Here is a 20,625-nt window from a genome sequence, read left to right as displayed (position 1 = left end):
AGAACCATAGCGCCGCCAGTGTGTGTGTGTGTGTGTGTGAACATGCGCATGTCAGAGGGCAGGTCAAGCAAAGCTGCCGGGTAAAGATTGATGGCTCCAGGTTCCACCATCTTAACACACCCAGAGCTGTAACCCTCACAAGGGCACCACGCTGAGTACACGCAGTGTGTGTGTGTAGTGTACATGTGCGTCTGAGGCAATGTGTGCGTTATGGGAGTGTGAATTCAATGCTGTGAAGCCTGTAGCCTCTGCTGTGCACTATTGGCTTCCCCCGAGATGGATGGCTTTGGTCTGCTGCCCACCTCCTCCATCTCGCCACAACACACACACACACACACACACACACACACACACACACACACACACACACACTCTGATAACACCCACAGCAAGCACCAGTCAGAAGACAAAGAGTAAAGTGGTTTGTATTCTTGTGAGCCTTTCCTTTGTTTTTTGTGTTTGTGTGTGTGTGTGTGTGTGTGTGTGTGTCTGTTGTGTGTGTGTTTATTCACCTGCTTGTGCGTGTTTGCATCCGCTGTAGCGTGTCTGCCCGTTCACAGAGCCTTGCATCCTCCACGTGTGTGTTTTCCAGGTGCCGGCGTCCCTCCACTCCCACCAACAATAACACTTTCTCCTTCCTCTAAATCCCCTCATTGTTTGGGTGGGCAAACATTTGAGCCTCTGCCCTGGTGTGAGGCGTGTGCTGAATGGAAATATTGGCAAAGCAGTAACCCCCCCCAAAAAAAAAAAAAAAATCAGGCGACACACAAGGCTCTTGAAATTGGGTTTTGTTTTTGATTTTTCTGTTTTTGTTGTTGGTTTTTAAAGAGACGGCAGTGGTTATGCGTGTACCACCGTTGGTGTACCACCACAGCAGTTTTTTTTTTTTATCCTCTCTTTCTTCTTTTTATTCTTCTTCCCGCACTTGGTTTCGATTGGGAACCTTGCTAGTTGAGTGAATCGATTCCTGTGGAGCCATTTGAGCCAATCACGGCCCTAGGAGGGGATGGTAAAGCGCAGAAGGCAACAAGGTTGATTTTCTAAAGTGGGGTGTGACAGGAGGGGGGAGGCAGGGGTGATTGCATGTGCTTTGAACAAACGTGCATAAATGCAGTCATGTGTATAAGTGTGTGATCTTTTTTGAGCTGTAAGCAGAGAGCTTTGAAAAATGTGCTGGTTTGCTTTTATATATATGTATGTTTGTTTTGTGCACTCGTATGTGTGTGTGTGTGTGTGTGTGTGTGTGTGTGTGTGTGGGCACTGATTCTTTGCTTTTTGTCCCAAATCCCAATCAATCGGCCCCCTGAAGTGGCCGCAGACTGTCGGCCGAGTGTGTGTGTGTGTGTGTGTGTGTGTGTGTGTGTGTGTGTGTGTGTGTGTGTGTGGTGTGTGAAACACCGTGATGGAGGCATTGGGCCTTGGTCTGTGCCTTCAGTAGTTTTTCTTTTTTATTCATTTTTCATTATTAAACAGGGGAAGTGACATATTATTGCAGTTCTGCCCATCGGTTCTATCTGGGACATCGTTCATTGAGGTGTGTTTTGATAGCATTTTATCGACCCTCAACCCTCTGTTGAATCCTCTCAACGAATCTGAATCCTTTTGAATCCTCTATCTGATTACACTCAGATCTGACGCGTAGGCAATACATTTCAAATTACATACCTTTTGTTTTTGATTTTTCTTTCCCCCTGAAAAATAAAACGAATTTTGAAATCCTTCAGGGTGATTGTACTTGAAATAAATAAACCATTCCAAAAGTTGTTGGATGTTCTAAAATCTCACTGCAGCAAAGTTTTAAAACTGAGCTGTCATTAAAGTTAATGTTTTTGAGGTAAAAAAGCTTCAATGAGCCTGAAGGATAATGCAAATGTGAAAGTAGATGGACAATAGCAATAACATTCGCCTCTAGACTGTGAAGACTCCCCGGCCATATATTCTCCTGGGACTTGGTAGTTTTAGAGTTGAGTCACCTGCAAGAACATCGTTTTCAAAATGTTGCCGTTTACATGTGCAACTTTTCTGAAATGAAAAGTGTCTCTACACAAGACTGGAAATCCTAAATTGCTTCTAATGCAAGCAGCTTGAGTGGCAGCAAACTCCACTGATGTGTAAGTTTGTGCATGAATGCGACTAACAGTGTAAAGTGCCTGGAGACCACCAAAGCCGTGCAAATCGACTCCACTTATAACAAGGAACTGAAGTCAGTTTTACCATTTAATAGCACTAAAAGATGAATCCCTTGAGAAAAATGCACAAACTTCCACAATGACACTAGACACTTTAAGGAGAAAAAAAAAAATACATTTTGGGATTGTTGAGGATTTTGTGACAAACTTAAGCTGCCACCAGGGGATTATTGATCTCCTTTGGCATCATATTTTGGGTTCTCATCTTTTTGTAATCAGTGGTTCGCACATATGTTGTTCTTAATATTTTTTGTTCAGGTTCCTTTCAAACCATTTGGAGTTTTTTTTCCCTTGAATGTGACTTCTATAGTCATTCTTACTCAGCTAGTTCATCTTTTGTTGCTAAAGGTCAGAGTCAGGCATACAGCTATCTTCCATGTGTGTCTTTTTGGGTTATCTCATGTATACCTTCGCTGAATGTCTTCTCATTTGCCTCAGATGTTCGCCTACTCTGCCAAAGCTCAAGGTCACAGGGTCTTTCTGTATTCTCAGCCTCGCGTTAATGGTCGTGAACTCGTTTCCCATCCACTAAACAACACAGAAGGAAAAACAACCATTGAACAAGAAATTTCACCTTCAGTTTTGTGCTTATGCTCTGCGGCACGACAAAGTGGAACTTTAAAGTTTCAATATAAAGGTTAATATGGCACTATTTTACCGATCCAGGCCAGTTCTGCCTGAAATTAGGCTGCGTGTGGCCGCTGAATTAAAATGTTTTTGACCCCCCTGAGCAAAAACTGATCATAAAATAGATTTTAATGTCATGTCAGCTGCAAAATCAAACTTTGTGATCCCATTCCTCAATAAATGAGGTTACTGCTCTTCTTCCACATCGCCTTTTTGGTAGTCATGTCATTGTATTCTCAGGGTTCAGCAGTTACTTTAAGACAACACTGTTTTTATGACCAGTTCAAATCATATTCAAAACAGCAGAAATGAGACCTGTCATTCAGTGCTCCGAAATCTCTTGTTTTCATTGTGATTTATACATATAGTCCTGAAATCTCATCCAGAAGTAAGAAAAACATACACACTGCAGTGGCTTTCCGTAGGGGAGGCTAGAATTACACTCGTATGGATGCAAAGCACAACAAAGTGAGGGGAGAGCGACACGGGGAGGAAGAAGCGCATCTGTGTTCCAGACATAGATATATGAGGCTTTTAAAACCACCATAGCTCTTCTCGCTAGTATTTACATACCATTCCGGTTGCCAGCGTGCCAGCTTGTTGTAGATCTCAAGGTCAAATGCATATAAGTCTTCGTCTTTCGTCAGGGAAAAAGTAATGTGCAGTCCTGTACACCAACTGTTTGCCTCTCCCTGTCTGTGTTGCATGAATTAATTGATACTATAGGGAAGCATACGGTGTGTAAATACCAAACTTGTGAGCATATTTTAATTGGTCCTGCGTTGTGCCTTTCGGGAATGTGTGTGTTTGTGTGTGTCTGTGAGAGGAGGTGTGGGTATGTGACTTGCTGCAGACTTCATTTTAAAGGTCCACCAACCAGATTTCTAAGGACAGAATGTTCACGCAGTCATTTTGGTAACCGAACTCTGGTCAATTCTCACTTGAACCCACTGAATAAACATCCCAGAATCACCTGATGCTACTGAAATAGCTTTCTTCTTTTCATACAAAAGTGTGGATTTCAATGAGTTATTGGGGCAACCCATAAACGAGAAGGAATTTCAGTAGTTTGGTCAATAATTCATAAATACGTGGAGACCTCTGGGGTTTTGGTTTAGTTTGATACGTATCTCCCCAAGTTTAAGTCCTTGCCTGGCATTCATCGTGGTTATTAATCGGTTAAAAAAAAGGGAATAAAACTGATCATGAGAAACACTCTCGAAGCAGTTGAAGTAAAGTCCAGTTGCAAATTGAGTGAATATGTGCAACTCCAAAATAAACAGCTGCAGGTTTTATGGATCAGAGGCACTCAGGAGGATTTTGACATATAATGAGCTTCCTTGTCCCCATCAGCTGCTTCGGCCGAGAGCAGAGAAACTCCACTTTAAATTGACATTTTTATTTCCACCCAATCAAAACTGCAAATGAGAGCGTCGATACCATCCGAATGAGAATGACTCACTGACACTGATGTTATTGAACTTATGAAGCACAACAAACGTCCGTTTCCGTCATATCGGTGCCAGGTTCAGTCTTCACTGACTCGGCTCCAGTTAAAACAGGTCCAGTACCTGGTTCAGGAAACGTCTGCGTGACGAATCTGCAGCATTCACAGTGTGCAGACCTGCCGAGTGTACGATTTGGGTTTTTCAGATATCCTCAGACTGGGTCTACCAATTAGCCATTGTGTTGTTTTTGTTGCTCTGTGCTGCTTCCTGTGCCAACTGTTGAATTACCTCGGTAACTAACAGCATCGGAAAATATGTCCAACTGAATTGAGCTTGCGTCCACGCCATCTGCGCCGCCTTCGTGGCCTCACATGAATGGTAGCTCACCCTCATACGAGCTGTTTATCAACTTCCTCTCATTCATCAATTTCTTCCAGGAACTGGTGTTTATGTTGCTTTTTGAAAGTCCGCCGAAAATTGCACCATTATCGTCAGAGTTTGTGCAGTGGACTGCTTGCAGCCGATCATAACGGCTTACCAACTAAAAATATTTAACTGAATGAGCGTCTCAGTTGCTGCACTGACCCACATGGTGTTTGTCTGATATGTCACAGCAACACCAACAGTAATACAGCTACATGTGACAGATGACCAAGAGTAACATATGAGCTACTTTCTGAAAGTAATCAGCTACTTTTTATCGCTTGGGTGTTCCTAAAGAGCCTCTTATATCCTTTAGAGAACAGAGACAATGGGGAAAAATCGCGAAATCCGGGCACTCTTCAATAAGTTTGTGGTCACAGCAGGAGTACTGGAGGCAAGTGAGGAATGCGCTACAGAAGTTTTTAAAACAAAAACAACAAAACAGCATCTGTTTATTTGGTCTCCAGGTAATGAATGTAAATCATTGTAGTGTCCCCCTAAATGACGGCGAGAAGTTTGCCCGTGCATCACCAATCCATGACTTTGTGCTCCTCAGGAGGGCAGTAAAAGCTGTCGCTCAGCCGCCATGAATTTACAGCCCTTATAAACACCTCCCCTATTCCCCTCCCTCTCTCCCGCGCCACATTTTCCAACAGCTCTATGCATATTTGAAGCCGGGATTAAAATCCAGAAGCAAACTTTAACTTTGTCTTCCCTCCCTTCCTCTGTCGTTCCTTTTATCTCGCCCGAACACTCTCACCTTCCCCGTCTCCCTCAAACACCAGCATTGTTGCTGCCGCCTCCAGTTGACAAATGACTCCAAGAAAATAGACTCGTCTAATTGACGAACTTCTTAAATGAATGGCGTCATTTGGGAAGCCTCTAATGACAGCAGTTTTCCAGCTGTGACGGGCTCAGGCGTCCCAAACACTCAGCCAGATCACGTCAGCACCTCCATGACATTTTTACATGCTTAAACCAGAGTAGATGCTGCTTTTTTTTATATATATATATATATAGCTTTAAAAGTCACAGTAAATCAAGCCATTAACGAGCATGCGGCAGCTCTTCCAGGCCGAGGCTATATATAGCTTTTTGCCAGGTCTTCGACTCGTTGCTTTCAAAGTCGACAGGACTTGTGTGTTTTTTGTGAAAAATCTAGCTGAGCTAAAAGGAACCAACAACTGCATGTGAGTGAGCCAATCGGCATCGAGGGAGCCATGAAAAACGGCGAGGGCGCTGGTGTGTTCGGCCTGGTTAGGTCCCGGAGGCCCGCACACACACTTTGAGCAGAGTGGAGAATCCCGGCTCCAAAAAGCAGGCAATAAGGAATCAATAGTGTGCAGACAGTATCATGCAGGCTGGAATACCAGCAAAGTCAGGAGTAAAAGCTGCTGTTATGAGTCAACCACATATCCCTCTGATGTGGAACCAGAATGACAGATTCAGGCTGCTGGTTTTACCAATCGGTTCCCCCTGCTAACCATGTCGACCTCAGTTCTCTGCTGACTTTACTTTAATTTGCAATTGAAGAATCAGAGATCTTATTTGTGCTAATAAACTTTTTTGCCTTTGTCTCGACCAGCTATGCTCGTCGGATAGATGACGTTTTGTTGTCATTGTGTTTCGTTGGTTGGAAACAGAGGAGGAGTTCCTCCGTCAGGTTTGGTCGTTTTAGGATCTATGAGAACCCTTCTGGAACGTTAGCAGAAAGAAACAAAACATCCGCACCTCACACGTCTGCCATTACTGCTGTAATGTGGTGTCAGTTCCATGAAGCATGATTCTCTGATTGGTTCATTTGTGGTGTGAAAGCTTGAAAAACATCTTGTTTACCGTTGCATGGTATTCACGTTTTGTGTGAAAAGTACTAATGACGGTAATAACGCTTTGAGAACATCCCTGTTGTTTCAAGGTGTGAATCTGATCCTACATGTTCCTGTATAACAGTTTGTAGGGGAACGGCAACATCCTGTCAGTGACTTTGGCTTTAAAAGAAATCCAAAATCTCTTCTAGGACTTTAAACTCATTAATCTGTTCCTTCAACGGCACCTCCTGGATTCTCTTTGATTGTCTCACTGTTACCTTAAACAACACGCCTCCACCAATGCAGTCCCATATGTTGTTTCAATGCTCGACTGTTGGCTGTTAGTCATATGTTTTATTTTGTTTTTTAATGAGATTTTGCTGCCACTAAAAATAGGGAATTAGACCTGACTCACAAAATGTTGCGCCGAGGGTGTCAAACGGATTTCAGTTCGAGGCTCATATTAGATCTCAGCCAAACTGGATCAGCCAATAAAAACCTAAGCACACTAAAAACGTATATATATTAATTCAATGATCCATTATGAATAATCAGAATTGCTTATTTCATATTGCCTTCTTTCTACTTCTAATCTCACCTCAGCAGTGCGACCCCCAGAACCTCTGTTTGTGGGCCAGTTTTGAACCGCAGACCATGTGTTTCACCTCCCACGTCTGCGTGCATCTGCTGTTGTTTATCATGGGTTCAGTTGTGGCTCGCGGTGTTGAGCATTTGTGAAATCTTCACAGCTCCGTCGCCATACGTCTGCAGCGTGTTTGGATTAGCCCTTACACACGTTCAACCAACATGTGTATTCTAATTAACTGTGACTCTGTTGTGCGTTTTGCGCGTCTTTGTGTATTCACAGCGTTCTGTGGGAGCCCATGGGGGATGGCAAGCGTGTGATTTCATTGGCCGATAACCACGCGCTACTCTGGGACCTGCAGGAGAGCTCCACACAGGCCACAGTAAGAGACACACACACACACACACACACACACACACACACACACACACACACACACACACACACACACACACAAGTGTAAAACCACAGGCACGCACACCATATCACACAATAGCTAACTCATTATTTGATAACCACCGTATCGTCTTGGTGTTATCAGACACACACATCCTCTCTCTGTGACAACAGCAGTGTCCACTATTCATTCTGTCTCATACACTCACACATCTCCGCACCACAAAATACACACTCAAATACACAGGGAGAACACTGTCTCCGTCAGCTGTGCGCGGCGGCTCCTTTAATTTTATTCTGGTCAAATCTCTCCCACTGTGATAGTAATAGTCTTGCTTAATAAGTTAGAGAGAACCGTTCCATCTCTCTTCACAGTTCGCTGAAGTGATGATGCTGGTCATAAACAATATGCTTCACTTGAAAACATACAGGAAATTCACTTCACGGCTACGTGTGCGTATGCGGCCACTGATCTCGTTCAAAGGTTCTATATGGATGGGAGTCGGCGACGCCGATGTGTCGTTGCTTGATGAAAGCAGGAGCATCTTTATCAAACCACTATCTGTAATAGTAACGGGTTTCCCAGAAGCTCCTCGTCTCGCTTTTCTTTCACTGAAGGGGTTCTACGGGACCGAACATCAAAGAGCTGGCTGCCAAATCTACCAAATTTAGTTGCTCTTTCCCAAGCAACATGCCTGTTGTTACCACATGTTCTTGTGTGTTATTCAGTGAAATGTGAATAATGATGCCTATATTTTTATATGTGGTTTTGATGCACCTTTTGAAGAATACATCTTCAACCCACGTAAAACTTACTTGAGGAGACAAAAGTTATTTTCACCATCGATAACACTTGTGTTCAACTTCTTGGAATTTGCCTTCCCTTTTTTTTTTGTTTGGGTATTTGTTTGAGTACTAGTAGAAAATGAGTGACTCACGTAAAAATGTTTGGTTTTTTTTTTAATTGAAAGATTTTTTTCAATAACATTCATTCTGATATTTTTAACATTTTAAAGTGTAGAATATATGGCACTTGAGAGAGTAAAGCAAACATTAACTGGGATATATGGTGAGAATAAAGTATCTGCAGTTTTGGATAATCCCTTGGTGTTAATTTAATTCTGTTTATAGAGTTATTGTTGGAACGCTGGCACACTCTTAAATGTTTAACTAAACTATAACTGAAATAGTCACTTTTTGTGAACAAAGAGCAGAAGAGGTTCTTCCTCAAATTAATCATCTAATATCTGGAAGCTATTTCTGAGATATCCCTTGTGTAACACATATAAGGCAAACAACATGGACTCCAAAGCCCAGCCCTGTGGTACACCACAAGAAGAATTAAAAAAAAAAAAAAGAAAGAAAGGGAATGCTAACAGATTTTAAGTAGACATAGTTTTAAGTGCTGATTCCCACCATGATAATGCTGGATTCTGTCAGTCGTTTGTCTTTTCCCAAGTTGATTTTCTCTTCTCATATCAATTGTCTGAAAAAACTCCAGATTTAATTTGTTGTAGTTTTGATTTTTCATATAATGAAATGTGATCCGATGACGCATTTGGAATTTACAGCTTTAGAAGACTGAATAAAAAAATCTGGGCTTAAAGCCATTCGATCCAGGCTTGATATATTTGGAACAACTCACTAGAATTTAATTAAATTTCAATCAAATATGTTCTGATTAGATTTTGGCGCCCAAAGGTTAACGTCACTGTGGTCTAATGTTTGTCCTATTTTGGTTGATTCAAAATCTCAGCAAGACCATCTGAGAATTCTTTCAAAAGCGCCACAAATTATGGACTCGTCTAATTTTACTGCGAAAAGGCACATTTCGTATTGACCGTGCATTTATCCCAATCTTCAAAACACAAAAATGTGGATCTGAATGTTGAGTTTTGACACAGATATTCAGCTGAACCAGTGCCTCAATAAGCTGACCATGTGCAGCATCTCATTCTAAAGACAGTCGGTAAGGTTATCCAGGACGTCTCGAGCCGTGTCCTTCGCTGCCGTCTCAACAAGCAAGCTGCCAATCTTCCACAGTTCATTGTGAAGAAATCGAGAAGAGTTATCCAGGATGGCTTTGTCCTTGATTTTGTCCCTTGTCACAAAGCTCTCAATCAGTCCTTTCTTCTCCGCCATCAACAGTCTGTTAGAGAAAACCACATTTTCTCCTGGAAATGATTCATCAAGGACATCAGACCAGCATCTTTTCATCAAAACATATTCCTAACATGCGTGTACACTTTCTTCAAAACTCTTAACTGCGTACATAATTTCAATACTATTTTCTTGTCTTCAATTTGCTTTGTGGAACCAGGTTCTAACAACCCAACATTTTTCTCGGAATTCACCAATACACTGAGTTCCTCTGTAATGACGTTGAAGACCTAAGTTCTCTTAGCACTGCCGTGTATTTCCAATAAAAATACTTGAAATTACAGGGAAGGGATTCCAGACATGACTGGCATTTTCAGTAGCCGTCACGCTGTATGTGTGCAATACAACCCCGCCAGTTTCTTGAAAGTTGCCGATATCAAGAAACCAGGAATGCAGTTTGTGCACAGCAGACGTACAGCACGTTCAACAGATATGCATGGAAGACCCCTAAGAGCAGGATGAGTCAAACAGTTGACTCTGCTTTACAAGAAGCGAATTTGAATACATTAAAATGTATTTTGTTAGTTGTTTGGCAAAGATCACGAGGTTAAATGAAATACTAGCTCATAGACACAAGACAGAAACTGTGAAAATGCTTTTTTCATTCCATGGGGACTTCAAGACGGTCCAACAGCAATGCTTGCCAGCAGAAGGTTGACATACAGTATTTGCATATTTGCTTGGGGATTCCTTCAGCTAGCAAGCCGCCAAAGATGACAATCCAACGATCAACAGACTGATCAAACTCTGCTGGCTCAACCAGGAAAAATGATTCTTTCACGTCATTTAGTGCAGCTAAACCAGCAGATCAAAACACACACCGCTGCCACGGAGTGTCAAACTTGTAATTTTTCTGCTGGAACATACACTAATAGCTTTTAATGTCCTAAAAAGGCACTCTCTGTGTAACAACATTGTGCGTAAATACTTTTGGTATTCGCTTGTAGTTGTGTCTCTTCCTAATGCAAGGTGAAGAGGCTCTTCACCGTGAATTTTCAGTACCCAGACTGCCAGCTTTGCACTTAAAATGTCCATTATGTATTTAAAGTCTCAAAATAATGGTGCGTGTCAGGTGTGCATGCATGTGAGGAAAAAGTAATAGAGTGGCGGTGTGTCACGAGTGTGTGTGCGCGCGCGTGTGTTGTTCCATTAGAAGCCATGAGTGATGAAGAATATAGATGAGTCATTAGTAATTCATGCAGTCGTCGAGAGATCCACATAGAGGGCAGCCAGGTCACAAGCCCAGTGTGTGTGTGTGTCTGTGTGTGCGTGTGTCAAACACACCTATAAACATTATTTAATATGCATCAAAATATAATTTTCGTACATTTGAGTTTGTATACTTTGCATTCACGTCTGCATGTTCTGGCTGAGCAGCATGTTGTGTTTTCACTCTTTCACATAGAAACGAGGTTAGAAGTTCCACCCTGGGAACCGTTTCCAAAAACTGTGTGTTTTTTGTGGCTCCAAGTACCGTTGTCGTGAAAGCGGACCCACAAAACACAATGAAGGAATGTTACTATAAGCACACACCTGCATCCCTTTCCTCAGTGTAGCTGCCTTATTGAGGACTAGACTGCAGATATCCTGAGTCCTGTGGTCCACCCAAAAATGACAGGTGCCTGATATACATATTGTTATTGCATCTACCACGAATCCCTCTGTTGCTCCACCTGTGCTTATCTTGTTGAGAGATAAAGCTTGTCCCAGTTAACACTGTGAGAAAAGTCTTGGTATTAATTTATTCTGTTACTTGTTTACTAGTGTCAAATCTGATCTTGCAGAGGTGCGGTCCTCATGAGGGAGAGTTTGAATTTTAGTTTGACGTCTGGGTGGAGGTTCCTCTCAGAGGGGCCACCTTGACTAAAAGTCAGAGTAACGTAGAAGGACTGCTTTGCTTCTGTGTTTGAGAAAGCTTTTATTTTGCTCTGTGGGATTTTGAAACTCTTTAAATTTCATGGCCAAAGCTCGATTTTAACGATGCAGATTGTCAATTCTGAGCCTCAGGTCATATTTAAGGTTTGGACGGAGGTTTGAGTTCAGACTGGATTAAGGGTCAAGTCTCCACAGAGAGTGGTCGTCGGTACTACGTCTCCAAAATTTCCAGCTGTGAAAAATGGCGTGAACGTCGGTGTGTGTGTGCGTCCTGCACCGTGACCCCGGTCTCGGAGGTGTGCGGGTTGTTGGTCCAGTTCTCTGACACAGACACTGGACAGCACGGCTATTAAATCCTGCACCCAAGGAGATGGCGAGGGTGGGAAAGTAGTGCGCAAGAAAGGAACATAATGAGGGAAGATGGAGGGAGGATAGAGAAAGAAGAAGCGATAAAGGACCCTCGTGATTGGAAAGATGAAGATTAGGAAGGAGGACAAGTGAATATGGATAGAGAAGGAGAGTGCGCTCGATGAGAAGAAGGGGAATGGAAAAAAGAGGAGAAAGAGCTTGGCAGCCCAGACAAATTCCTTCAGTGCTGATGAGAATGCTAATCTTCCTCCCTCACTTCCTCCCTCCCTCTTTCGTCCCACTCTCCTCTCCGCCGTTCTCCCTGTCTGTCAGGAGGGTGATGTGTTCATCTCCAGCCATGTCCAGCTGCATCGTGGATGTCTCTCGCTCTCTCTCTCTCAAGGGCCTGGCCTAGATTAGCAAGTGTGTGAGCGTGCGCTGGCTGTGGGTGTGCGTTCGCATATATAAGAGAGGATTGTCTGCATAAGCATACCAGCGTGCATTGTTTGAAGGAAGCTTTTTGTGTGTGTGTGTGTGTGTGTGTGTGTGTGTGTGTGTGTGTGCGCGTGTGTGTGTCTGTGTGTCTACATGCGCATGGCTCATCAATTAGAATCGCTGGTGGGATTGAGTGAGAACATCTCCTCTGGCTCACAGCACACCCACACACCTTGTCCTGCACATCTGCTTTCTCGTACGCACACCCTCACAAACAAATGCACACGCACGCACACACACTCTTTTCCGGGGACCAGAGAAAGCATAAATGCATGCCGATTTGACAGATAGCTTTGCATTAGTGCCGCTTGCGTCCTAAATGAATGCGTCCCCCAGTGTTGTGTGCACTGCCTTGTTAGGGCCCCTAATTTGGTTAGCGCACTAATAAAGCTGGGAACCGGGGATCCACGGAGCTCGGGCTTCGCTGCTGCACCACTAGCGCAGCAACAGTCCTGCTGCTGCCTCCCCTCCGATCGTGGAGTTTACCGAGCTCCTCCTGCCTAGAGGAGAAAAGTCAAAGAAGTGTGTGGATTCTTTCATGAAATCAGAGATTCTTTGAAATTTAAGTGAATAATTACCGTCTCTTTATTGTCCTGAAAGCAGCACGTTTAGTTACTGATAATCAAATTTTTTTTTACAGATTTTTGTTTTAGTCCATAAATATCTGTTCCTCTTGTATAATAATGAAACTGAGGTCCTGTAAGATTGTCAGTGACACTCAACTTGTCTTTGGCAGACTGGATATCTGCATATTGATGATTTTCTATGGTCATTGTAATTTACTCAGCTTCAACTCATTGGATGGTACAGCTCAATTTTCTATGCTTGTATAATAATAGAAATTTATTTTATTTATATCTTGTACATTTTTCAACAGCTAAACACTGCAGTGTGAAACTTTTAATTTTCAGGTTCCCAATGCGGGTAAATCTCAGAACACTCGCTTAGCATCTCCATCTTCACAGCATGTGATCACCCTGCCAGCCGCCACACCTCCTGTCTCTGTTTTTGGTATATTTGGCAGCATTATGGCACCGCTACAGGCCTTCAGGAGTAAATCCTTGTGGACAGACACATTTCTTGTTGAGGCTATGCGTGTACGGAAAACATTTTTCAAAGCGATGCTTTAGACTCTACACTCGCGTCAGTGACGCACTGTATGTCTCCTTTTTATGTTTACATAAAAGATCATTTTGTATGATTCACTTTCACACTTGTAACATTTGTCAAGTTATGTTATATGCAAAAGCTTTTTAATCCTCTACTTATACATCAAAACCATCTCCAACGGGTCATTTGAGAAGTTATATTTACTTATTATCCTAACATGAATTGGTCATTCAGACCCGTTAAGGTACCATTTTAATACAGTAAAATAAGCAGACGTTGTTTACAAGGACGCTTGATTTATTAATGAATGAATAGTCATGAAATTTCCCATCAAGGCCAGTGTGGAGGCCCGATTCTGCTGCTGTCACACCAGATCCTGCATCCCTCCTTTGCTGTCTCTCTTCACCTCCTTTTCTTTTCTCCACTCCCATCCTTTCTTCTCTTTGTCCACCCACTTTGCTCTCCTTCCTTTAATCCCTTCTGCTTTTCTTTCCCTGTCTTCCTCCCTCCCTCCCTCCCTCTCCCTCTGCCTCGCTCTCCCTCCGTCCTCCCTAGCTGAAATAATGAGAGTGTACCAGGGAGCTGTGCGGTGACGGGGCGATCGATGATCCTTGCTCCAACAGTCAGAGAGAGAGAGGGAGAGAGAGAAATGGGAGAAGGAGAAGGATGAGGATAAAAACCTGCAGATAGCCAGGGAGCAGAGAAAAATGGAGCCATGTGTTGCTGCTTCTTAAAACATTAGACGCATCATAGTTTAAGGCGAAGATAATAATTTCTAAAGCAAGCCTGCTGAATTAATTGGATTCCGTTTTGAAAGTAGCCCGATGAAGTGATATGCTTTGTGATTCAGAGTCCTTGAAGCAGTTTGACTTTGATTAATTTCACCTTCATTGTTGGCCCTGTGAAATATATGTAGCAGGTTTGATAAATACCCGGTGACAAGCATGTCGTCTTGTTTGAAAAGCCTTAAATGTTGCAATTTAACCTGACTGCCTTTCAGCTAAACTCCTCTAATTTGTGGATCCGGTGACGTTTTGTCAGTATTTCTTCTGGTAAAAACTAAAGACATTGCGATAAATTGAAATGACTTCCAACCAGCTTTACTTCAGCTTTCGACGCTGATCAGTCCAAAATGTTCAGAGAGCTCATCCTCAACTTGAGAGCTCCTCATACGTAACCGAGTAACTTAGTGCATCGAACTGCACCAGGGGACAAAGCTGATTTAACTTGATCTTTCGGTCACTTGGGGGCAGCATATGAAACCAAAAACACACAATCTGGCATGCTTTAAAGGGAAACTTGTACTTTTCAGTCTTTTTGGTCACATATGATGTTCCAGTGTTAGATTTACTGATTAAATATGTGAAATAATCAAGTCAACCATGTGTTGAAAAAGGTACATTAAAGGAAAAGTTTTGGGTTTAATGAGTGATTGGGTCTTCCTACCTCGACGCCAGCCTATAACAAAACAGTGACATACAGGAAATGTCAGGTTGTTGAGTTTGGTATCAAGAGGATGATCTGACAGTACGAGACAAATAATGACTTTTTTTTTAAACTGCAAATTATAAAAATCTCCTCAAGCCACCTTCCAGAAAATGAAAAGAATGCCTAATTATCAGCATAAATTGTCCCAATTTAAAGGTGCCCTTCAAAAATCGCCTCCTACAATCCGTGTCCTTGATAACACAGTTGCATCAAAGTAGTTTGTGCATTTAACTCAGACATCTCAAGTGTCTCTAATTCTGTCTAATTTTCAATATATTTCAAGTCTGCAGGCAGCAGGCACGCCAGCAATGGCCAAAATATTACCACAGAGTCATAGTGAAGGATTGTATTGTTGAGTGTGGCCCGCTGAGAAAATGGCTCCTAATAATGCCTCATTATGCTGATTCAACACGCTGCTCGGGTTCAGCCCGCCGCAGACATTTAGATGGACTCCACGTATCCACTCAGGTGTTAATGATGGCCTCGCTGTCCCCCTGCAGGTCTCCAGCACCGCCACCCTCGAGGGTAAAGGTCAGCTGAAGTTTACCTCCGGGAAGTGGAGCCCGCACCACAACTGCAGCCAGCTCGCCACGGCCAACGACACTTCAATCCGAGGCTGGGACCTGCGCACCATGAGGTGAGCGCCGCGTCTTTCTTCCACTAGTTTCGAAATACAATATTCCAGTACTTTCTGCACACACACGCTTCTAATGCTGCTTTAAAATTTCAGCCTTTTCAGGAAAAACGTAATCTTTTGTGTGCTGCAGTCTTCTGTTTCACTGTATTGATCATTCATCTAGAAATCTGATGAAGTTCAGATGCCCGTGGTTGATAAAAGAACATCTGTGTCTCTATTACTGTGGCTGGCAACACTGGGAACGAGAATTGAAATGCAGCCTTTTAAGTGGCCTTGATGATCAGAGATTTTAAATAGCAACACAAGACATGGGTTTTCCAGGCTTTGCCAGTCAGAATTAAGGCTATTTTACTGGCGTGGCAAATTTTTTCACATGCACCTGCCTTGAAACTCAGTTGGATGTTTGAAGAGCTCCCGCTTAAATCTGACAGAAGTGAGTCATGTACGAGTCATGTAAGTTAAACTCTCAGAGCTTAACGATTTCACAGGGCGTTTACATGTCATTACAAGACATTTCAATGCAGAACACACAAATATGCGTTTAATTGGACTCATCATGCTGAGAGCAGATTTTTGAGGTTTTTGTCACAACTTTTGCTTTAATTCATCAAACAAAGTTGCGTATGTTTCATACAGGCGTGAAGCTTTGACGTTCACAAACTTGTGAAAATGAATCATGCGGCAAAACTTACATGAGAAAAATCCAGCTTTGAATGACGTGCCGAGCAGTAAATACAAGAACCGCAGTAAGTGAACCAGGATCCACACTGTCAAGTGGTACAGTTCTGTAAATCACATGTCCAGAAAAAGTAAAGAGATATAATGTGCCAATCTTGAAAAGAGAACTGCTTACCTCTACATATTTGAATATTATTCAGACTCATCTTACTCACTGAATATTTCAGGTTCTAATTTTCTCAAACTGTATAAATCTTGCTGTTTTTTTTTTCTTTAGGTGAAAAGTTCAGGTGTAGTTGATAAAGTTCTTCTTTTACCTTATTGAAAGCATGTTGCAGATACTCAAGAGCTTTCTCAAGTGAAGGTGCATGATAGTGTCATCAGCATAGAAATGAAACTTCAAATGATGAATTTAATTTCCAAGGCTGTCTATGTGTTTGGTAAGTAATAGTGGACATAAAATATGAACTTTAAAGCAATGGATTCATGTATCCATCAGAAAAATAGATACTGTGATTGTTCATTTGCAAACGAATCTCCTAAAGTCAGCCGAGATTCAAAGGAGCTCATCGTTTGGATGTTTTGTGGAGAAACTATGGCGAATCCAACTCAAACACACAGGCTCTCTTGATGGATCAATTCTTTATCGTCCCAAGTGCCCCATTTTGTGGTGATCAGCTGAGACAATGGAAAACAGATCTTTATATGTCAGCCTTTAACTTGTAGCTCAGATCTTTACATTGGCTGTAGTGGCAGGTGGAGTGTGAATGTACAAGTCTAACCAGCATTGCGGCTGAAGTCACTATTGCCTCCAATGTGATTCTAAACTCTTTTAGAGTTAACGCTTTTAGATTATTAAATATAAATGAGAAATCGCACAATTCTCAATGGAGTGATACCTTTTCCTGATTTGCTTAATGTCACTATTTTTAATTATTTGTATCAAAATTGTCATTACAACACTGTTGAACTATATTTCAAGATTACGAGACAAATTAATATTTCTGGAGGGCATGATGTGTTTTAACTACAATGCAACAGATTTATTATATCATTGAACCTTCCTAAATCAGGAAAACACCAAAAACAGCAGGGACCACAATACATTTTATTGCTGCTGTTGTGGTCCATTTGAAATGCGTCACATTCTTCTGAGCTTCAGATGCATTGCATCCACGTTGAGGACTCGCTGTGCTTCACGAGTCTATAAGAGAACAGCAAAGTCAAGTTCGCAGCACAAATGCAATCAGACTGATTGCCTATTCCTCAGTGCAACCAGCTGGTTCCTCATTGTTATTTTCCCATAAATAAACCTTAATGGTCACAATGGTTAGATTTATTTACCAAATATACATCATTGCCACTCTTAAAATGATTTGGGGCGACATAAGAAAGTTGTACAGCTTCGAACTATTCAGAAACTCGCCCTCTCATTTACCCTCATTGGGAAAAGAACAGTCTCATGGATGTAGGTCTGTTGTCACTGCCCTCCACCCACCTCTGAAGAACCCTTGCTAATACATGAACCATTTTCCAATGTTTTTTTTCATGATGACTACAGCCACTAGGTGGCGCCTTCTTACCTTGTTGCTTGCCTATGAGTTTGCAGCATCTAAGCATTTGCATTCAGCGTATCCATAGTGTGCAGAAACATAAAATGCCAACTCCTTTACCTGACTGGACTGCAGAATCAGGTGCTGCAGATGTCTGAAGCCATAACTGCCTCTTGAATCAAACCAGATTATGGCTCCAGACATCTGGAGGGCTTATGGCTCGGTGTTTGCATGCGATGGTCTGCGCTGTTCAGTTGGAGTTTACTGCTGTTTGCTGAAGCAAACCATGAAATATTTCTTGGATCATTAAAACAGGCCTGACTCAGTGAGGCTTTGACTTCACAGGACCTCTCAATGGGCTCGGTGGTATTAGTCACCATTCTTCCAAAATCATTATGGATTTTTTAACAAGTTGAGAAGCACTAACTTTTCGTTCAGGCAGCCTTTGCTTCCAAGTGCATCAGTGAGACTTGACTGCTCACAACCCCGTTGATGGGTCATTGAGTTTCCTTCCTCCAACCACTTTTGGGAGGCGCAGACTGCTGCTGCCCACTCGAGACCCCTCAGGAAGCTCTCACCCTGTCATGTAGCCGTCACATTTTGGCCCTTGTCGAAGTTGCTCACGTCTGTGCACCTGTCGAATCTTTCTGCTTCCAACACATCAAAGACAACAATTTGACTTGCTGCCTTATCTACCATCCTGTGCAAACACTGTCAATGAAGCTGCACTGTTTTTCAGTACACTGTCAGAACTCTGCTGGAAAGTTCCTCCAGATTTCTTGGGGAATCGACCACAGAGCTTGTGGTGGAGACGGGCTTGTTGTGATTTGGCTGTGCGTTTAGTGTTCACCTCCTTTACTTGTAGAGTGTTTTTATTGATGCATTCCTGGCACTTTTAACCACACATGCTTCAACGTTCAGGTTGTTTTTTTTTTCCCTGTCATTATTCATGTTATTGTGGCTGATTGGCGTATCTGCTCAGTAGTTCTATATCCACACGCTTAAAATTAAGCACACCGGAAAACTCACGACACAGTGGGAATATGGAAGTATTACCCAAAGAGGATTCAATCAATAAAAATACTTGACGTTGATGAAAGTCTCTAACCTGTGGTGAACATTGCTTAAGTGTGGATCTCAGATCCTGAGTCTGGAGTCAAGTATCATGACCTGACATCGAACACTCTGAATGGTCAGAATGCTGCTCCTCCATCTAATTTACTTTGTTGGTCTACTGCTTCTTGTACCAGTGCGGAATTTTATGAAAGCAAATGTGAAAAGAGAAAAGTTACCCAATTTTTCTTCTTTTTTCTGTAAAGCACATGAGGAGTGAATACCAGCATGCTTTTTTTTTTTTTGGAGGAAACGCTAAGAAATCAGTAGTCTTAATGACCCGACTGGCAGAGAGAATTCATGTGAATTTCCTGTTTTCTAGTTATGGCACATTTTGTGTGCAGTCACCAATTGCATTAAGAGCCCCCCCCCCCCGGCACATGATGAAGCGGCGGGCCAGTAATGTTCCTGCTTGACATGGAGCATGTGTACTACCACACATTAACCTTGTAACTGTAGGTTATCGGCAGCCTACCTTTCAACCTCTATCTGTGCGCGTGTGAGAGGGAATTGCATTTGTGTGTGTGTGTGTGTGTGTGTTTTGTTTGTGTTTCTCGAGGTACTTGATGAGTGAGGTCAGCATTGTGTGTGTACGTGTGGGCTGTGCTGGAGGAATAATAATCACCTCTCTATCGATCGCCATGATAACAGCAAAGTGCCGAAGAGATTGAGAGGGGCGCTGGGTGAAGGAGAGGGAGACGGGCAGAGTGAGAATGTATTTACAAGATGCGTATCGTATCACAGGGCCAGATAAGATAGTTGAATCATTGATATCAGCCCCATAACAAATTAAAGAGTTCCTGCACGCCCCGTTTTGGCCGCTCTCCTCCCGCTGTGCTATTTTGAAAGATGCAACAGTGCTGATTTAGCCGTCGGCACAAAGGGAGGGAGGGGCGGCGGCGGCGGCGCAGGGCTTGTTAGCAGAGACCACAGTCTCATCTCGGGTATCACAGACAACTGGAAACACACCATTATTATCTGAGGGCACCACTGCAGCCAGAAGAGGGAGCTGCATGCTGTTACTACGAAAAAATAATAAAAATATCTCAGATGTTTTGCTTTTACACATCTAATACCCCAATGTACATCATCTTAAGAAGTTTGATAGATTCATTGGATAAACTGGGTTTGCTTTGCTTTGTGGGAAGTTTATATTGCAGAAACCGCCCCGTAAAGGACATCCCTTTCAAAGTTTCTCCATTCTATCACGTGGGAATGTTAAAATGCCTTGTGTTGGGCTAAACCTGTAAGATGTGGAATCAGCATAAATATTGACACAGAAATCAGCAGATTTAAATGTTGTGAAGCCCTGAGCGTCGTCACTGTGTGTTTTCCCCAGTCCCACAGACACGGGGTCATCATGTCTCAATGCTTTGGGGGCTTTTCCCAGCATGCTTTCTTCCTTGCCAGTTTTTTATTAATATTTTTGGAACTGAATGTTGAAGTAAAAATGAATTTAAAAAACTAATAGAAAACAAGTGTAAAAGAGCTAATACAGCTTGAAATTCGCTGTCCAGCACGAATATGAAACAACAACCTCTTCGTGTGTGACTCAAGTGTTTATACGCTGTTGATCTTTCACTCTATGGCCTTTGTGTGTAGCGTGTTTAGTTAAATAGTCCCAAAGGGAGGCGGTCAGAATGGATGGACAGAGTGCTGTTCATTCCCCATTCAAACCAATTCCAATTACA

General features: G+C 42.5%; 1 protein-coding gene across 1 annotated transcript in view; it reads left to right on the top strand.

The window, feature by feature from the left end:
* eipr1 (EARP complex and GARP complex interacting protein 1) overlaps window positions 1–20,625 on the top strand; it is a 55,782-nt gene that overhangs the window by 13,119 nt on the left and 22,038 nt on the right. The window contains exons 5-6 of the mRNA XM_030117650.1: window positions 7,364–7,463; window positions 15,454–15,590. Coding sequence (XP_029973510.1) covers window positions 7,364–7,463; window positions 15,454–15,590 — 237 coding nt within the window. The remainder of the gene's footprint in view (window positions 1–7,363; window positions 7,464–15,453; window positions 15,591–20,625) is intronic.

This window comes from Salarias fasciatus, chromosome 19, assembly GCF_902148845.1.
Source record: "Salarias fasciatus chromosome 19, fSalaFa1.1, whole genome shotgun sequence".
NCBI lineage: Eukaryota > Metazoa > Chordata > Actinopteri > Blenniiformes > Blenniidae > Salarias > Salarias fasciatus.
The sequence above is the reverse complement of the archived record's forward strand: the minus strand, read 5'-3'. Positions and strand labels throughout refer to the sequence as shown.